The following is an 18427-nucleotide window of genomic DNA, read 5'->3' as shown; positions in this document are numbered from 1 at the left end:
TTCCCTTTTGGTTACCTTTGTTGTCTTTTTATTGTTGTTGTAGTTATTATTGTTGTTGTTATTGATGTTGTTGTTGGATGTTGTCAGATAGGAATGTTGTCTGAGAGAAATGAAGAGAGGAGGGGAAGACAGAGAGGGGGAGAGAAAGGCAGACACCTGCAGACCTGCTTCACCGCCTGTGAAGCGACTCCCCTGCAGGCGGGGAGCCGGGGGCTCGAACCGGGATCCTCCTGCCCTTCCTTGCAGTTTGCACCACCGCCAGACTCCCAGTACAGGGGATTTTAAAGCGTTCTCTGAAGAAAGTACCATGTAACTAGACGCTTTGTCGTGAATTCTGTTAGCCACATCACTGACGTTTGACTCTTGTCGTTCAGATAGAGCCTTGCCCTGCATGCTTTGAACCCTACTTGTATTTGTTGGCTAAGTCCAAGATTTTGTTTGGTTGCTTTATGTGGTCTCTTATGCCAAGCCCCTCTTGAAGTGTTGCCTCAGTGTTAAGAGCTGGTGGTGCTTGGGTTTGGGCTGGGGCCAAGGTGTCACCCCCATCCAAGGCTCCCACGTGTTTCTGGTGCTGAGCAGAGGTGGCGTGCGTGCAGGCAGCCTGGGAGGACTCGAACCTCTCGATCTGTCCTCAGTCCCCTGACTAACGTGTTGTCCAGGTCATGTCTTCAGCATCATTTAAGAATGACTTGGTGTAACTCTTGCTCATGGTGAAATGTTGATACGTCCGTAGCTGTTTCTGTAAGCCTTACTAGGAACTGTAGGGTATTGTCATTTATTTCTGTAAGCCTTACTAGGAACTGTAGGGTACTGTCATTTCCACTAAGTGACCAATCTGTTACGGTACACTTCAGTGATCTATTCCTTGTGTTGGCGTCAGGGAAGCAGCCTGTAAATACATGGCAGGCGGTAAGGAATTTTGGCCACCTGTCCATTGTTTTGCCCCCAATGTGGGGGCATCATGTGACTTAAAGACGCTTTGATTACTAATTAAACAGAACCAAGTCTTGATTTTGTGAAAAAGTGTTGTTAAGAGCTGAGCTGTATCTGTAGTTTACAGGTAGGTCTGGCAGGCGGGCTGGTTCAAGAAAACAGGGTGTTGTGGCTCACCCAACAGTCCGTAGTTAACGTCTACTGTGATTATTTCCACACGCGCTCCTGCCGCCAGGGATGAGGTGAGCCTGGACACTGGGCTGTGTAACCTCAGGCCATTAGTTCTGCCTGGCGGGGCTGGATGAAAAGGCCGGGGCGCAGAGCACGGGCTCCACACAGACGGACGGGGGTTCAGACGTTGGCTCCGTAGCTGAACAGCCTTGCGGGGGGATGGGGGGGGGCTATTTCCAATTTTCCCCAGATCACTTTACTGGAGGAAACAGATCCCCCCCCCCACCATCAGTCTTCTTTGCCACAGTGTACTAAGTCCCCCAACACCTCGCAGCCTCTTTCCTTAGGTGCTGCCGCAGGAGACAACTAGTCTAAGTTGCACCCAAGATGTGGCAAAAAGAGATTCCATCATTTTTTTTCTAGCTGAGTAGTATCCCACTGTGTAGGCATACCGTGGACAGGAGTGTGTGCAGAGATCTCTCCGGATAGGTGTTTTTGTGTTCGCTGGTTAGACCCCGGCCGGGTCACATGCTGGATCTGTTTCTCATGTCAGTTTGCACCAGGGCTCCATCAATCTACATTTCCACTGCCAGTGCAGAGGGTCCCTTTCTCTCCACATGCTGCCAGCCCTGGTCCTCCATGTGTGACTTTCTCTCAGGTGTGAGGTAGTATCATTTGTTGTCTTCATGTGCTGATAATCAGTGGCTGTAAGCATCTTTGTTTTCCATGTCTGTTGGCTATCTGGCTGTCTCTGAAGGTTCTGCGTATGTCTTCTCATTTTTCCTTTTTGTTGTTGCTGAGTTTTGTAAGCTCTGTACAGATTTGGGTTACTAGTTTTGATGTGATGTAGGGTGTGTTTATCTTAATAGCTCTGTTAAAGGTTTATGGTTTCATACAGTCTCACTGGCTTATTTTTTGTTTTCCTTGTTGCTGGGCTTAAGTCTCAAAGAAACGTTGATCTAACATCCAAGACTTTGCGCCAGTTAGATGCCTGTTGCCATGTGGTGGTCTCACTGCATTCTTCAACCCTATTTTCCCAGGCTACTTATTGGAAAAAAAGAAAAAAAAAGAAAACTTTTCTCCATTTAGTCTTCCGGGACCTTCCTGAGGAACTGGTTATCTGCAGGTGTGAGGGACAGTTTTTGTTGCCAGACATGAAAATCCAAGAGGAATATTCATAATGAATGTGGGGAGAGCAGGGACCACCTTCTCAGGGACGCAAAGTCGAGGGCTCAAGCTTTTTATTTTCCACGTTTTATTTTGTGAGGAACCAGAGCGTCATTTCACCATCTGCGGAGGAGGAGGTCGGACCCGTGGCCTTATGCATGCAAGCCCTGCGCGCTCTACCCGGTAAGTCACCCCCCTGAGCTCCTTGGCCCCAAAGTACGGGGAACCATTTGGCCCGTGCTGTTTCACCAGGACCCACAAGGCGATTTTACTGTCAGTCACTCACTTTGCTATGACTGCTGAGAAGCCCAGGCCTTTGGAGGGCCGGTCTGTAACATCTGCCCTGCTATGTGGAGGCAGCTCTGCTCCCCAGCATCACAGATGCCCAGGCAGTCTGCCTTTGTAAGATGGGTAGAGGGCAGCTAGCTGTTCCTTAAATAACTGAACACGCATAGTTTTAACCATTTTTATTTGACTCAATGAGTAAAGAGAGTGGCTGTGGAAACCACTGGCAATATAGTAAACTTTAAAGAATTTATTTCGACTCCATTTGCTTAGTTCTTGGAATGGGAGCATATACATTACTCAAGAAATGCTTAATGCTTGACATTTAAAATTACCCTATTTGCAAAACCTTGATAAATCATTCCAATTAAATGAAAAAAAAAATGTACAAAATTTTTTACACTTCAAAATAATATTTTTACAACCGCCAAAACTTTTAAACAAGTGTCCACATTTAACTCACTTTATCTTGCTAACAGTGGGGGAGAATAAGGTAGATTAGCTCTCTCCTTCCTGGGCACTCGGCCGAGTTTATTCCTCTCCAGTGCTTTAGAGTTCAGTGGACAGTTAGTGTGTAATAATGGTGACGCTAAGACCTCAGAGCTCCGAGCCCGGGAAGAGGGCCTCCAGGACGCAGTGTTAGCTGGTTCTCTACAGCAATAGTGTTTTTCACAAACATAGCACCTCACTGAGTATCTGGTAAACACTTTGCGATCACAACAAGGGCTGGGAGACTAGATTCCAAAGAGGAGTATGTGATTCACTTACGGTAACATTGCAAGACAAGTCGGGGGCATGGAAAGGAATGCAGGCTGCCGGCTCCCTACCCCGCCCTCCCCGGGAAACCAGCCGCTTAGGACACGGAGCCAGACCGCCAAACCCACAGCAGTTAGATGCAGGAAGGGTCTTGTTTACGGATGCTGTTAGATGGACTTGGGAAAGTAAGACATCTTATTTTGGGGGAAAGGTCAAGAGATGGTATTTCCTTACTCCAGGTGATTCTGTACATACTAAATGAAGTCCCCTTTTGATCTGTAAGGTCGTGGTGGTAAGCAGACGGACTGAAAGGCAGTCAAGTGAAGCTCATTCAAACTTAACGACACTTGGTGGGGGGGGGGGTGGGAGAGAGGGGACTTATCACAAGCTACACTCTTGACCTGAGGAGTCGCTTTTCTTATGCCGGGGAGATGGCGTGGTCTTTGTGGGGGACGGGGAGGCGGTCCCGGGGGAGTCTGTCCCCCCATCGGATGTGCTGGGGGAGGAGGCCAGGTAGGGGACTCTCTTTCTCCCCAGGAACCCTCCTCCGTCCGACCCTCCCTTCCTCCTGAACTCTACTCTGCTCTCAATCTCATCTTCTGATGCCCTTTGCTTACATTCCAGGACACCTTCGGCTATCTTAGGTGCTTCCGGTCCACTCTCTGGGTCTCTCAGACACCTTGCCTCTGTGCCAGGAGACTTGCTCTCAGACACATTACACTCCCCTGCTGCCCGCTTCACCTCTGCTTGCACTGGACCCGAGTTACCATTTTCAGGGACGGCGCGTTCCACGCTCCTGTTGAAGTTGATGGTCTGGAAGTCCCTGTAGCTGTGGAAGCTCTCGGTTCTCCTCGCTCTGGCCAGCAAAGGGCTCTCCCGGTAAGGCCTCATGGAGCCGTAAGTGGCCGCTTCGTGGATGGTCTCGTGGTGCTGGAGCTGAAGGCTGCGGCACAAGTGTAGGAAACACAGCTGAGGTTTCCTAGGGGCACGTCTCGCTAAGCTGCCAGTCGACACCAGTGTGTCTTCTCATGTGTGTGTGTGACACACCGAAGGGGTCCCGTACGACGCCACATTAACGGGGCACCTGAGGAGGTGCACTTCTAGAACATGGGGTCTGGATGTGAGACACGGCCGTCAGCTCCGTCACTGTAACCCTGAGGCACCGGAACAGAAGCTGTGTGCGTGGCACGCGAGCCGGTGAGCTGCCTATCTTTCCAGCCCTGGAAAAACTCGGGCACAGAGGCTAGGCCTCTACGCTGTCGGGACCCCTAAGCTAGAAGCCAAAAAGAGGTGTTTTTCCAGGATCAGCAAAGGGTTGGGAAACGCAGTGAGAACTCTTACTAAGGGCCGAGCACCAGCATTGCAACGTAGTGGGACGGCCGCTCAGACCCACCTGGAGCTGGACTCACGGAGGCGGCTGTGCTGCAGCACGGAGGTGGCCGGGCTGATGTTGGGAGTGGCGCAGCGGGACGCGCTCAGGTCGCACTGGTCCAGGAGCTTGAGCAGCTCCTCCTCGGTCGGGCCCCCCACATCTGAGGACGACACACAGGCGTTACACTCACCGGGCTGCGGCCGGGCGGGCCCTCAGATGGCGCCTGTCCCCAGAGCCCACCTCTATCCTCACTCTTGTTGACCATGTCCATGGCCGTGGTTAGGTCCCACATCTGGATGCTGCCGTTGGTGTGACCCGTGAACAGGTAGCGCCGGGGCCGCGAGCCCATCCTGCTGGAGCCCTCACACTCCCTCACAGTGAACGAGGAGATGGTAGTGCAGTCCACGGCCTGGATCTCACAGATTCTGCAAGGCAACGCCTCAGTTTTGAATGTGTGGAGGCAGGTGGACAGAGAACGCAAGGCGTGTGTCTGGAGAAAGGCCTTGAAGTCTGAAAAGGCCACCACTAGGATAATATTTACTTATTTTCCTCTCCAGGGCTATCGCTGGGGCTCAGTGCCAGCACTATGAATACGCCGCTTCACTGTCTGTGGGGAGCAAGGACTCAAACCTGGATCCCTGTGCTTAGTATTACATGTGCTCATGATCTTCGATTTTTTTTACAGTATTGATTTTCATAAAAGATGAAATAATGTGAACAGTTGTCCACGTTTGATAAGAAAACCAAGGCACAGAGCCAGCAAATGATCCCTCAAGGTCACATAAGGAACCTACTTCTATCTGGCTTGGTGGGAGAGCATAGACAGCCAGCCCCCCAACAGTGCTTGTAAGAACTAGTAACGGGAAGAGATGGGGAGCCTCGAGAACAAGCCCTGCGCACCGCAGATGGACTTCCACACACACAGGCAGTGAACAAGACTTCTCTCTCAACGTTTCTGGTGGTAGTGGGCCGGTGTTTTGCGAAACAAGCGGCGTGCCTTACCTTTTCCCAGTAGATGAGAGCCTCACAAACAGCTTGTTGGTGATGGGAACGACTTTCTGGATAAACACCTGCTGGTCATCTCGCTCTCCAAAAGGCCCTGGGTCAGAAAAGGTCAGAGAAGGTCAGAAAAGCTCAGAGATTTCATTGGATTCTTACAACCGGCTCCACACCAAACAAAGAGAAAATAATCTCTATCACAGACAATATTTATTCCAAGTAAAATGCAGTGTTTCACTTTGCATTTAAGACTGGAGTCAACACAGAGTGCTTCCAGACTGTGTGCTAACCTAGTAAGTCCTGTCAAGACGTGTTTCATTTGGCAATGTGCTTAGTTCTTTATAGTCTCAAAAAAATGATGTATATAGACCGTTACTTTATGTACTGTTTAGTTTTTAGAAAAACTTCCTGAAGTCCGACTGCATTAAATCTAATTTAAGGAGGAGCCTGAAGCTCCCTGCCAGGTTCCCAACCTAAAGATGGTCTCTGTTTCCTTATTCGGATGATGTACATCATGCTCAGCAAGCACACGCGTGGCTCACGGTGTGGAAAATCCTTAGCCGTAACAAAGTGTGTTCACCTAAAATCTACACAGGAGATTCTCATTTCCTTTTGTACTAACCAGCTAAATAAATGTATTAGTCACAAGGCAGTTTTGCAGCTGACAGTCTTAAGCTGTGAAATCGTGCCTAGTACCCATCAGTGAGCAACCGCGCTGCTTCACGCACGGCGTCCACTGTCGCCCTCAGTAACGACCACAGAAAGGCAGTCAGTCCTGTTATCTCCGACCTCTGGAGTCCTCCTTGAGGGAGCTTGAACTCAACCTGCCTGGCTCTTCACTAAGCTCTGCAGTGGCCCAACAACCAGACCAACCTGTGACGCCTCATTTTACTAAAATGCATGCTGGCCCTCGTTCTGTAAGTCACGATGAGATGGCGCTATTGACAGAAATGACAGGGCATGAAGGAGTGCCCCCAGCCTCTCTCTCAGATGGATCTGTTTCTTTCCTGAGAGAAACTATCCTTGGATCTCTCTCCCAACTCTGAGGGAGTGTGTGTGTGTGTGTGTGTGTGTGTGTGGGGGGGGTTACACCCATCACGGCCTTTGTACTTTTCTGTCTTCTCTCATGTTTCCCCTCCGTTGCAATCTAAAGCCCACCCACACTAGCTTGCTGAAACTGGGCTTAAAGTGGAAAGAAGTCTCTCCGGCTTCCTGTGACTGTTTCACTATTGTTTCTTAATCCTTTCATTCACACTGTACACGTTCTGCTGATCTGACCTGTCTCACCAACCCACTCTCAGGTCCTGCACTTCGTACCAGCACACCGGGAACCAGGTTTATGTGGCTTCTCGTAACATGGTGTCTCTCCTGCCTTAAATGTCCTAGGCCAGTGCGCTCCAAGACCTACCAGGCTCCAACCCACTCTTCGTGCCTCGGTTCAAATGTCAAGACCTCTGCCAAGTGCTCGCTGAACATCAGTTTCCGCCAGCGTTAAGGGAACGCGGTATCTACTTAGTGGAGCTGCCTGGCTAGTCAAACAACTGCACATATCGCCTCACCTCACTCACAGCCTCCCGCCATCTCCCCCGGTGTCTCTGCACTTGACAATGCTTCCTGTTCCCCCACTCACTTGACTGTACCTGGGTGTTCACAACATGTCTAGACTCCAGAAGCCATAGCAGGACACGGTCAACATTTCCTGATGCTACCTATCAATTACATCTCAAAGCTGAAAGTAAGAACTACTCTCTCGAAGCACAGCTTTATGTATGTGCGATCGTATCGGTCAGAAACTAGGTGCGCAAAGCGATGGTAAAAGCTGGTCAATAAATGCTCAGCACATTTCTTTTTCTAACTACACAAAGGCTGTACTTGACTCATTTTGTTTTTTAATAGCTCATCTTCTTTAAAGGTATTAAAAGTCATCACCAAAATCATCACCGTAGTGTAGTGGATAAAACTCAAGCATGAGGTCCTGCGTTCAATCCCTAGCAGCACATGGACCAGAGTGATGTCTGGTTCTTTCCCTTTCTCCAATCTTTCTCTTAAAAAAAAAAAAAGAAAATTGGGGGTCGGGCGGTGGCGCAGTGGGTTAAGCGCATGTGGCGCAAAGCGCAGGGACCGGCGTAAGGATCCCGGTTCGAGCCCCCGGCTCCCCCACCTGCAGGGGAGTCGCTTCACAGGCGGTGAAGCAGGTCTGCAGGTGTCTATCTTTCTCTCCCCTTCTCTGTCTTCCCCTCCTCTCTCCATTTCTCTCTGTCCTATCCAACAACGAATTGCGTCAACAAGGGCAATAATAATAACCACAACGAAGCTACAACAAGGGCAACAAAAGGGGGAAAAAAAAATGGCCTCCAGGAGCGGTGGATTCATGGTGCAGGCACCGAGCCCAGCAATAACCCTGGAGGAGGGAAAAAAAAAAATTGTTACCATAGGAACTTACTCTGGATGGTTATAAATTTAAGTTCCATGTAAAGCAATTCTAATAAAATTATCCTAAGGTACTCTCTTGCTTTTCCATCAGTGCTAATTTCTGTGTGTTCCAAATGATCAGAAAGGTGTGAGAATTGGCTATTCAAAGTACAGAGGTATGCAAGGTATGTATGTCTTTCCTTGAGGAAAATCTGTCCCTCTGAAGTGTCTGAGTGTTCCCCACACAGGGTGTCTCGAGACAGCAACATACCATTCCCTGAAGTGAGAACCGCTGTCAAAAGGAACACCAGCCCCATCTAGATTCAAATTTCATATCAATTACTAGTAGTGGGAGAAAAATATCCCCGTTTTCCACTGTTTCTAATTGTACACAAGAGTGACTAGTATTTTGGGGTGTTTTTTAGATAAAAATGCTAACAAGATGAACAAGTAGCTTTCAACTTTTCAAAAAAAAAAAAAAAAAACTCTGCTCTACATTTTGTGAGATTATAGGCCTGATTCAGAAAGACGCACTGGATCCCTGTCTTAAGTGGATCTCAAAGCTGAAGCCGCACGGCACACGACTCACCGATGTCATTCCCGGAGGAGTAGCTGCCGTGGCTCTCTGTCTCCTCCAGGGACAGGATCTTGAAGGAGGCTAAAGGGGTCGAGCCCGGCTGCGTGGAGATCATGCCCCTGAACCGCGTCACCGTCCACGTCCGCACATGGTTGTTATCTGCACAGACTAGGAGAGAAACGGGACACGGGGAGGCGTCATCACGACCGCCTTAACTCGCCTCAACTTTCATTCAGTATGACGCACAGCAAAGGAGATCGCAACGCATCTCAGCGGCAAATGGAAACGAGCCGGCAGCGCACTGAGTGGGGCGCAGCTCGCTGCAAACAGAAGGGACATGAGCAAAGCTGTGGCTGGCTACAGGAGCCCTCGGGGTACCTGCGCAGCAGGAAGGGGGCTGCTGTTTCTTCAGCGTGCATGCACCAGGAGACACCTAGAGCCCCGGGGTTCAGTCCCTGGCACTGTCACAGGCCAGAGCTAAGCAGTGTTGTGTTCACTCGAACCCTTGGAAAAAAATCAATTTGTAAAAGATGGTACTTTCTTCCAGTGATTTCTTCAAATACTCTGCTTCTACTGTTTTTCGAAAGCAAACATGATCAATACACGTTGTCAATGTTATCACTGGACCACTTACACGAATTCACATGTGAAAAACCAAGTTCTCAAAAACGTTCCAACTGTGATCAATATTCGGAGGCAAAACAGAACAGGAGCACCATTAAGGACTAAGGGCCGGAAGGACTGGACGGAGGGCAAACGTCCGGGGCGTCCGCCTGCCACAGCCCCAGATCTCCAGAGGCGGTGGCCCTATGCAACGCGACGTCACTCACCCGACACCAGGTGCTTCTCCGACAGCATGATCTTCGTGACGGGGCTGCGGTGCACGGTGAACGTCTGGAAGAGCTGCGGGCCGGAGCCCACGGTCTCGGGGTGCTGCACGATCACTCGCACCGCCCCGGAGCTCGTCCCGTAGGCGATCTCGATCCAGTTGCCGCTGACACCTGCAGAGGCCGGGCCAGGGGGACGGGGGACGGGGTTCAGGTAGGAGAGCGCCCCCAGGGCACCGCGTCCAGGGAGTCCAGGGGTTGTGCCAGGTGCCCGCCTCATTCCCGGGCCAGCTTGGCAGTGACCGCAGAGGCCTCTCTGCTCTCCCTACACACCCCCACCTCTGAGCTCCGCCAAGCGCCCTCATGCCAGCACGGAGTCCTGCAGGCCTCCCATGCTCAAGGTTCCGGCAGAGCTAAAGCGGTTCTGGCCCCCAAGGTCTGTCCAGCTGCCGCTACTCCTCACTGACAGACTGAAGCATAACCACCTGGCTTGTCTGAGACAGCCAGATGAGGGTATTCCCAACACATGGCCGCAGAATTACCAGGCGAGAAGTTAGAAGGGTTACGAAGAGCAGCCCCGAGGCAGGCGTCCGTGATACTCCCTGAGCCCACTGTCCTTACTGGGCTCTCCTCATCAGACACGACCGGCAGGGCACAGGCCACGTTCATCGGCGGCGTTTTAAACGAGTGCCCGGCCCATCACATATTTAAAGGTAGGCTGCAGCCCTTGGACCTGTGTTCCTTAAGGGCTCCACAGAGAACCTCCGAGCTTCAGGACCTCTTGCCTCACCTAAGGACAGCAAGCTAGGCTTTCTCGTGCCCAAGAATACTCACACCCTACTTAGGTATTCACACACATACACACACATACAACACACACACACCCCACAAAGAAATCCTGCCTTCTCACTCTCTTTAGTTAAATTGGAAAGAAAGTGAATCTCACTCGAGTGGAGTCAGAAAATGTTCTGTGAAAAGCTAGAGAGTGGACACCTCAACCTTTGCAGGCCATGCTTTGATTCAAAACGACAATAGTCAGGCTCCTTGTTGCAAAGTGGAAACGGGGGAATTCTAACTCCTTGCTTACTGGTTCCATGTCACTTTAATAGGAACCTGACGAGAAACTTTATGCTAACAGATGGGATCCTCAGTATCGGCGGGTCTCAAAAAGAACCCAGTCTGCTTCAGCGTAAGAAAGCAATGAGGAAGCACACATCTCAGACGACTTCGAGCATTTCTGGAAACTCTGCCGGGCACTGACTTGTTTTGGGTGTGAGGTAAACGCTGAGCGCAGTGATGGCGTCGTTCGAGGGGTCGTGATACAGCTCAGTCACAAGGAGGTCATTATCCTTCATGCGCAAGGGAAACTTCTGCATGTCTGGAAGATAAAGCGGCCGAGTACAGGTCACAGTGCCGTAAACGCTGGGTCTGCCGAGGGCTTCGGAAGGCAATGTCTTCTCGACCGCACTGTAAGATCTATGCTCGACAGAACTGCATCAAGGGGCGGAGACTTACCTATATAATATATCGAGCCGTTGTTACAACCCAGTAGAAGGAAGGACCCAGCAGTGTCGTAGCTGGTTATTGGAACGACATCTTGAACCTGGGGTGGTGAGATTTCGATGTTAGTGATATGTATTATTATATTTCTGTTCAGTGCACTCAAACGTTTTTACGCTCAATGAAAAGGACGCTAACGTGCAATTTTAAGTCTGACTTAGACAATGAACTTTGGTGGGTGTTGTTGTTTTAACTGCTGCCAGGGTCATTGCCGGGGATTGGCGCCGGCACTAAGAATCCACCTCTCCCAGTGCCAGGTTCTCCTTTTTCCTTTCCCCTAATTTTCATTAGATAGGACAGAGAGATGTTGAGAGAGGGACAGGCAGATATGCACCTGCAGACCTGCTTTAGCACTCATGAAGCGGTGGTCTGAACCAGGGTCCTTGTGCTCGCCAATGTGTGAGCTTAACTGGGTGTGCCCCGCCCGGCCCCCGACAATGAGCTCTTTCTTCAGACACCTGAACACACACATACACACACACACAGGGAACGCTAAAGGCCCTCCAAGACAGTTTCATCTGACACTTTCAGCTGCATTCTAGCAGCAGAACTTCCATTGTGAATTCAGAGGGACAAGGCTCTGAGGGTCAGACAGGGGGCTGGGAAGCGCTTCTGTGGCGAGCTGGACAGAGCAGCATCTCAGCGTCCACGGAGGAGGTTAACATGAGCGCTCGGTGTGCCCGAGGTCATCCGAGTGGCCTGGTCCTGGCCTGGAGAGGGAGGTGGACAGCCCCCTCGGTATCTGTGGCTAAGAAGCCTGGGAAAGCCACTACCGTGGGGCTTTTGAGGCCATCACAGGTGTGTGTGTGGGGGAGGGACGACAAAGATCCAGGACATGTGGGAAGAAACAGGTGAAGCTTGTGAGAAGGTGAGGTAAGGGACAGGGCTGCCTGAGGTTGTAGGTATAAAAGCACAGGACCCAGGCTGCCACTGAAAAAAGACACTGGAAGTAAAGCTCCATCCTGGGGGGCTGAAACGTTAGCCCACAGGGAAGGGCATGTGCCCTAGTGCCCAGGGCTGAACCTGGGCACCACACGGGAGACGCTATGGCCCCAGAGGAAGCTCCAGGACTTGAGTCTCTCTCTCTCTCTGTATCTTTCCACCTGAATGAAAAAGCATCTTGGAACAGTGAAGCCATGTATGCACGAGGCTCCAGTTCCAATTAATGAAATTAAAAACCAAGCTAAAAGGAGATTGAAAAAAAAAAAGCTACAATGTGGAAACGATGATTTCCATAGCACTAGTGCAGGTGACCCCAATTTCTGTCCCTTCTGGTGTCAAACACGCTCTGAGTTTTGCTAAAAAGGTCTCTGCAGAGACTGAATTAATACCCCCCGAGCCCGGGTCAGGCTCCCAGCCCGGCAGAGCCTCCGAGTTCGGCAGAGGGCAAACACTGCAAACCTTCCAGGGTCAGAAGCAAAAATGTCTGAGCCAGGGAGGCTTCTGCACACCACCAGCCCCCCCCCCCCCCCCCCCCCGGGTCCGTCTTTCGTAGCTCCAAAGAGGGTTTGCTTCCACTCTACCTCAGGCTCTTCACGGGAGGGGGGGGTGTGTGTGTGATGGGGCCACGAGTCAGTTCCCTTCTCTTCAATCAGAGAGGAGCTTCCCAAGGCACATCTAAGACCGCTTCCTCGCTGGCCATCCCCTGTGGACGGGCGCAGAGATCAGTTACAGCCTCTCTGCCTTTCTCCCTGCCAGCCCTTGAACAAGTGCTGCTTTCCTTTCATGCCCACGCCTCAGTGTGGGAGAACAAAGTGCCAGGCACGAAAGAGGACAGAGGACAGAGGGCTGGGCCTGCTGAGTCTTCCCTCCAATTTGTGGCCTTTTCCCCTGCACCCGAGAAGCCACACTGAGTAGGGCTCTGTTTCAGTCACACGGCTGAGGGGAGGCGGGAGTGGGATACTCAATCCCAAGGTAACACAAGGGGACTCACGTGCCAACTTAAATAGTTGACAAACAAAAGACAATCAGCCCGCTTTCCCGAGCTATGCAAGTCCCTCAGAATCTCTTAACAGCAGTCTCGAGGTGGAAAAACCATCATTTCACACTTGTGGCCCAGCATTGACCATCAGACCAAAGAAACACACTCCAAGTGCAGTTCAGAGTCCGCGTTCCCCATCCAAGCTCAGCCTCGGCCAGGGGGACTCAGAATAAACAGAGTTCTCAGACCCTCAGAAAGGAGGAGACTTCTTGACTGACTGGCGAACTTCCACCATGTCCTGCCTTGATCTGAGACACAAACATGTGTGACACATTCCTCACAGAACTTTAAACAGACTCCACTGACTCAGAAGCCATGCCTACGGTTGTTGATCCGTCACGTGGCTCAGCCTCGCAACCTGTCTGACAACAAACACAACTGATTATTAATCTTGAGATTAATAATTTGGTGGGTTAGGAGCACTCAGCAGAAACAAAAAAACCTGAACCAGTAAAAATAAAAAAATAAACATTTTTTTTTACCCAAATAGAAGATACAAGACTTTTATAAAATGTCATTAGCATTTCTGGAATTTGTATTAGGAAACCATCACACACACACACACACACACAGAATTCCACAATGTATTTGAGGGTAAACCAGCCTCTCTTGTTCATCTGGCTCAAACACTTCAGTTCAATTCTGATTGTAGCACTGAAGCCCAGCTGGACCAGCTGTCCTGCACGTAACTTCCTGGCGCTGGACAGAGCTGTCGCTCAAGGCCCACTCAGACCCCCTCAGCCGGCAGAGTCCGAGGAGTCAGGAGTCAGCCGTGGGCCACTGTCAGCTCGGATCCGGACTTAAGACACTGAGTTGTCATTACACACTGTCTCTGCTCTGCGGGGAATGTAGCCAGCTGGGTACAAGACCTGTTTGCTGCATGAATGCTCAGCTTTCCCAAGGTCTCTGTGAACAGTGGGAACCAACCTACTGTCAGATCTGGTTCTCCATTCATGCAGACACCAAACAGGAAGCACCGGCTTATATATGGGACCACGTAGGTAGGTTATCTACACCTTGAGGGCACTAGTACATTTTCAGGATCTCAAAAATACCAAAACCACCATGTGTGGGTTCTAAGATGCTGACGGTAATCAAGAAACATGCTGCTGGAGGTTCACAAAGTCACGATATGGTTCAGAGAAACCGGTCACAGCTGTGAAAAGTACAAGCATCAGCAGTGGAAGGACCCTACGTGCCCCGACGTGATGGTTAGGCCCACCCAGATCATGGCCCCCCATCCCTGGGCCCTTCACTCATCACTTGAGGGGTGGCGAGCATGACGCCTTTTGCTGCACCTGCAGGGAGAGCCCACGGTCACGACCGTTTTTCCTCCCATACACACGACGTCCACGTCTGTCTGAAATGAGGCCCGGGCTCCCCCACGGAAGCCCTCGTTCTCGTGGGCATAGTCGCTCGTCCCTTCTCCCCAGGCTCTCAGAGCCCTAGGCCCCGGGGACGATTCTTTCAACTTTCCCCTCTGCCCAGGCTGCCGCTCCTTCGCCAGCCCACCGCCTCTGCAGAGGGCCTGGGCCCTCACCGCTTTCTCTCATCCCAGTCTCTGCTCAGTGTCCACACTGGCACACCTTGCAGGTTCTGGCCCAGCTCTCAGTTCCAGATCTGATCTGGAAACTGTTCCAAGTCCAAAATCTTGACCAGCGACCATTTCCTGTCTCTTCAACACTTGTCGCACGCGTGTTCCCTGCACACACCCCGCCTGCCTTCACCCCCCCCCCCGCCCCAGTCACCTGGTGTTCTTTCAAACACTTGGCCTTCCTTCTGTCTTCTCATCCCTTTTCTTCATCTCCACTCCAGAGGGAACAACATCGCCCTCCCTTCTGTACTCTCCCCAGCACTGGACACCCACAGAGGAGCATGACAATCCTGACATGCAGGTCAGCTGGAATGTACAGCTCATGGTCTCCGCGACCTCTGACGCGCGCTGCTGGTGTCTTTCTCTTCCACCAGACTCCTCACTCAATCATTGCTTCAGAGAAAGAAGTGACTCTGATCTCTGCGGGCCCAAGCCCGTGTGCTCTGTGTCTCCACACATGCCTGACATCTTGAGGGCTGGAAATCGCCTCCACGGGCTTGCACTGGTAAAATCCCTCTATGACTACGAGCACATTCAAGTTTCTCCCAAGCTAAAGAACCATTTAAAAACACAGACATCTTTCCCTCAATCTATGATCTTTAAGTTTTTACTGTTTCTCTGCTTTCCATCAGCATTTAGCATTCCTGAAAATTGACTCGGGGAGTCAGGCGGTAGCGCAGCAGGTTAAGCGCAGGTGGTACAAAGCACAAGAAACGGCATAAGGGTCCCAGTTCGAACCCCCAGCTCCCCACCTGCAGGGGAGTCGCTTCACAGGTGGTGAAGCAGGTCTGCAGGTGTCTGTCTTTCTCTCCCCGTCTTGCCCTCTTCTCTCCATTTCTCTCTGTCCTATCCAACAACAACGACAATAAAAAAAAAAAAGTGAAAATTGACTCAAACATGCTCATTTCTGATCTTTCTGCTCCCCACTTTCTGCAACTTGGTTTCTTCGACCCTCACCCCCAAACTTCCTTAGCTGACACCCCAAACGACGTTCTACTGCCGAAAAGGCAAGTCAGTTCATCACTCAGCACACTGCTTTTGTTGTGACAGGTGCTCAGTCTAGCCTTCCTGTCAGTCACCGCCCTCTCCCCTCCAATAGCAGGCTCTCTCCTCTCCTGAGCCAGACGCGAGCCTTTCCCCAGCCTCATCTCCTTGCTGCAAAGTACTTGAGGTCACTTAGTTTGCTGTGGCCTCTAAGTCGTGCAATTTCCCTGAGTCCCCACTCAGGAAATGAAGTTCACCTAGACCAGTGTTCCACAACATGGAACTTCGATGTCTCAAGGAAATGGAGGTCAAATGCCCTTCAGAACGATTGAAGACAGCGTCAAATTTGTACCTAGAAGGAACTTGAGCGTTCCGTATAGTCAGTATTCTGTACGAGCAAAGTCAGCATGACTATCGCAAGAATAACGCAGACAGGCGGCTGAGACCAGCTGCGGGCTCACTGTCATGTCGGCAACACGCCCCAGTTCAGACTGACCTGCCAGTGCTGAGTGACTGCGTTCCACACTCCCACCTTCCCAGTGTGACTTGTGGCCACCAGCTGGTTCCCGATGAAGAAGAGGGCATCCACAGGAACGCCAAGACTGAACACCCCTTAGAGGAGAAGAAACGCAGAGGTCAGTTAGGCGCAGTTTGACGACTCATCAAAAGCCAGATCAAAGACTAAAGTCAAAACTGATCTCATTTCAAGGGCCAGGCGGTGGCACACCTGGCTAAGCGCACACATCACAGCGCTCAGGGACTCAGGTTCAAGCCCCAGGTCCCCCAACTGCAGGGGAAAAGCTTCATGAGTGGTAAAGCAGGGCTGCAGGTATCTCTGTCTCTACCTCCCCTTCCCCTCTCAATTTCTGTCTCTATTCAATAATAAAATACTAGTTTGTTTGTTTTTTAAAGTAGTCTCAGTTCTATAAAGTACGTGCTTAGACACTCTGGGAATCAGAAGTAAGTAACCTTCAGGCTTTGAGTCACGCTCACATGACTGCTAAGATTAATACAGAGAAGGGTCCCAAGTAAGCTTGCGCCTTGTGATCTGAGGCTGTGGTCTCTCCTTCTAGACGGTCACCAGAATAAGCGAGTAGATTTCGGGTGAGCACCGTGCACTGTGGAGGAGCCTGGGGCGTGGGCCAGAGCTACCGGGCAGCACCTCGGAGTCCGCAGGGGCTTTGGCTGTGCAGCTTGCCCAGGAGCCAGGCAACTGAGCGCCGGTGGCCTGAAGGCTTAAGCCTAGTGACCTCAAGTCTCCAGAATGGCTCTAGAAGTCTGAAAACTAGTAGAAAATGATAAGCAAAAGTGGGTGGGGGAGGCAAGTCACACTGAACTCAAACCCCACCAGGCTTTCACTCAGAGAGTTTCACCTGCGCTTGCAGCATGCGGGACCATAATGCAAGGAACGTGCTGAGTGGTAGTGCGACAGGTTATCAGACAAGTGACCACTTGCAAAAGGACATGGGTTCGAGTCCCTCCCCGGTCCTCACCTGCAGAAGGAAAGTCGCACCAGCAGTGGAGCAGGCGGTAGCTCTCTCTCTCTCTCTTTCTCTCTCACCCTCTCCCTCTCCCTCTCCCTCTCCCTCTCCCTCTCCCTCTCCCTCTCTCTCTCTCCCTCCTTCTCTTGCCCTACTTCTGTCTCTATCAGAATAGGAAAAATATATAAATTAATAAAAGGAAAAATGCGTCCCATGAGCAGAGGTTTCACTGTGAAGGCATGGAGCCCAGGTAATAAGCCTGGTGGTGAACACACACACACACACACACACACACACACACACACACACACGACAGGCCATTCCCAAGAATTTATGGTTTGAAAAACCAGGCAGCAATGTCAGCGACCACTGAAAACAGTGCAACATCAGCGCAAGGCTGCGCAGGGAAGAGCACCCAGCAGCGTTAAAGGGAGGTCGGAGAAGGGACTTGAGATTATTTCTTAGGAAAGGAGCCAACTGGGTTGGGTTTTTTATGGGTGAGATGTTCAAATTGGAGGATCAGAATGAGACTAGGGGCTCTGAGGAAAGGAAATGGGGTACAGGGAAGGAAGGGTGCCAGCAGCAAACACCCGACATTAACAGCAGAAGAGCCGAGAACCAGCTCACCCGAGGGGCCGCTGCCCGGCTCAGCTCCGACATAAGGTGCCAGGTGCCAGGGACTGAGCCTATGGTCACCGGGGCCCCGGGTGTTCAAGTGGGGGCTGCAGTGCTGAGTGATGCCCCCGCTGGCTTCTGAATTCAGCAGAGCTCGGCACCAGCGGTCAGGAGAGCCCGGGCCCACCTGGGCTTGCTCACTTCTTCGCTGAGAACTACATGCTACTGCGCAGGTCAGAGCAAAAAGTGAACATCCCACACACCCTTCTAGGGACTTCTATGGAATCGCACTTTGCTTTCGATGCCCGACGGCTCTCGTAAACATCCGAAGCCAAATTCAGTGTGTGGGTCAAGTGAGAGGCAGACGCAAACAGGAAAAACAACTCACACTGATCCCTCCAGAGAAGGAAGAGGGCCTTGGAAATCAAAGACGACACACTGAATGATCTCCAGAAATTTCAAGTGTCACTCCTGCTTAGGTTCAACAGTCCTGCCCACTGCCCGAGGGACGACAGCTGGATAAATAATGACAAGGCCCAGTCTTGGGGGGCCCTTCTCAGTAAGACGGAGCTTCTAGCTGCAGTGCTGTAGCACTGGCTTCTACCATTGTAATGAAGGCCGAGTGGCCTCCGGGAGAACTCTATCACTGCCTCTACAGCCTGAGCAATTGTCTCAGGATGATGCTGTCAACTTAGGAAGAACACTTGTAACAA

At 51.2% G+C, this 18427-nt stretch overlaps 1 protein-coding gene across 2 annotated transcripts in view; it reads right to left on the bottom strand.

The window, feature by feature from the left end:
- Positions 1–2723: 2723 nt before the first annotated feature.
- The window catches only part of KCTD3 (potassium channel tetramerization domain containing 3), a 44672-nt gene continuing 28968 nt past the window's right edge, over positions 2724–18427 (bottom strand). For both annotated transcript variants that reach the window (XM_060178443.1, XM_060178445.1), the window contains exons 10-18: positions 16115–16230; positions 11015–11102; positions 10761–10877; positions 9503–9673; positions 8685–8840; positions 5687–5783; positions 4925–5109; positions 4706–4844; positions 2724–4255 (exon numbers count right to left, since the gene is read on the bottom strand). In XM_060178443.1, coding sequence (XP_060034426.1) covers positions 3694–4255; positions 4706–4844; positions 4925–5109; positions 5687–5783; positions 8685–8840; positions 9503–9673; positions 10761–10877; positions 11015–11102; positions 16115–16230 — 1631 coding nt within the window. In that variant the 3' untranslated portion in view covers positions 2724–3693. The remainder of the gene's footprint in view (positions 4256–4705; positions 4845–4924; positions 5110–5686; positions 5784–8684; positions 8841–9502; positions 9674–10760; positions 10878–11014; positions 11103–16114; positions 16231–18427) is intronic.

This window comes from Erinaceus europaeus, chromosome 19, assembly GCF_950295315.1.
Source record: "Erinaceus europaeus chromosome 19, mEriEur2.1, whole genome shotgun sequence".
NCBI classification, from domain to species: domain Eukaryota; kingdom Metazoa; phylum Chordata; class Mammalia; order Eulipotyphla; family Erinaceidae; genus Erinaceus; species Erinaceus europaeus.
Note: the sequence above shows the minus strand (reverse complement) of the source record. Positions and strands in the feature narration are given on the sequence as shown.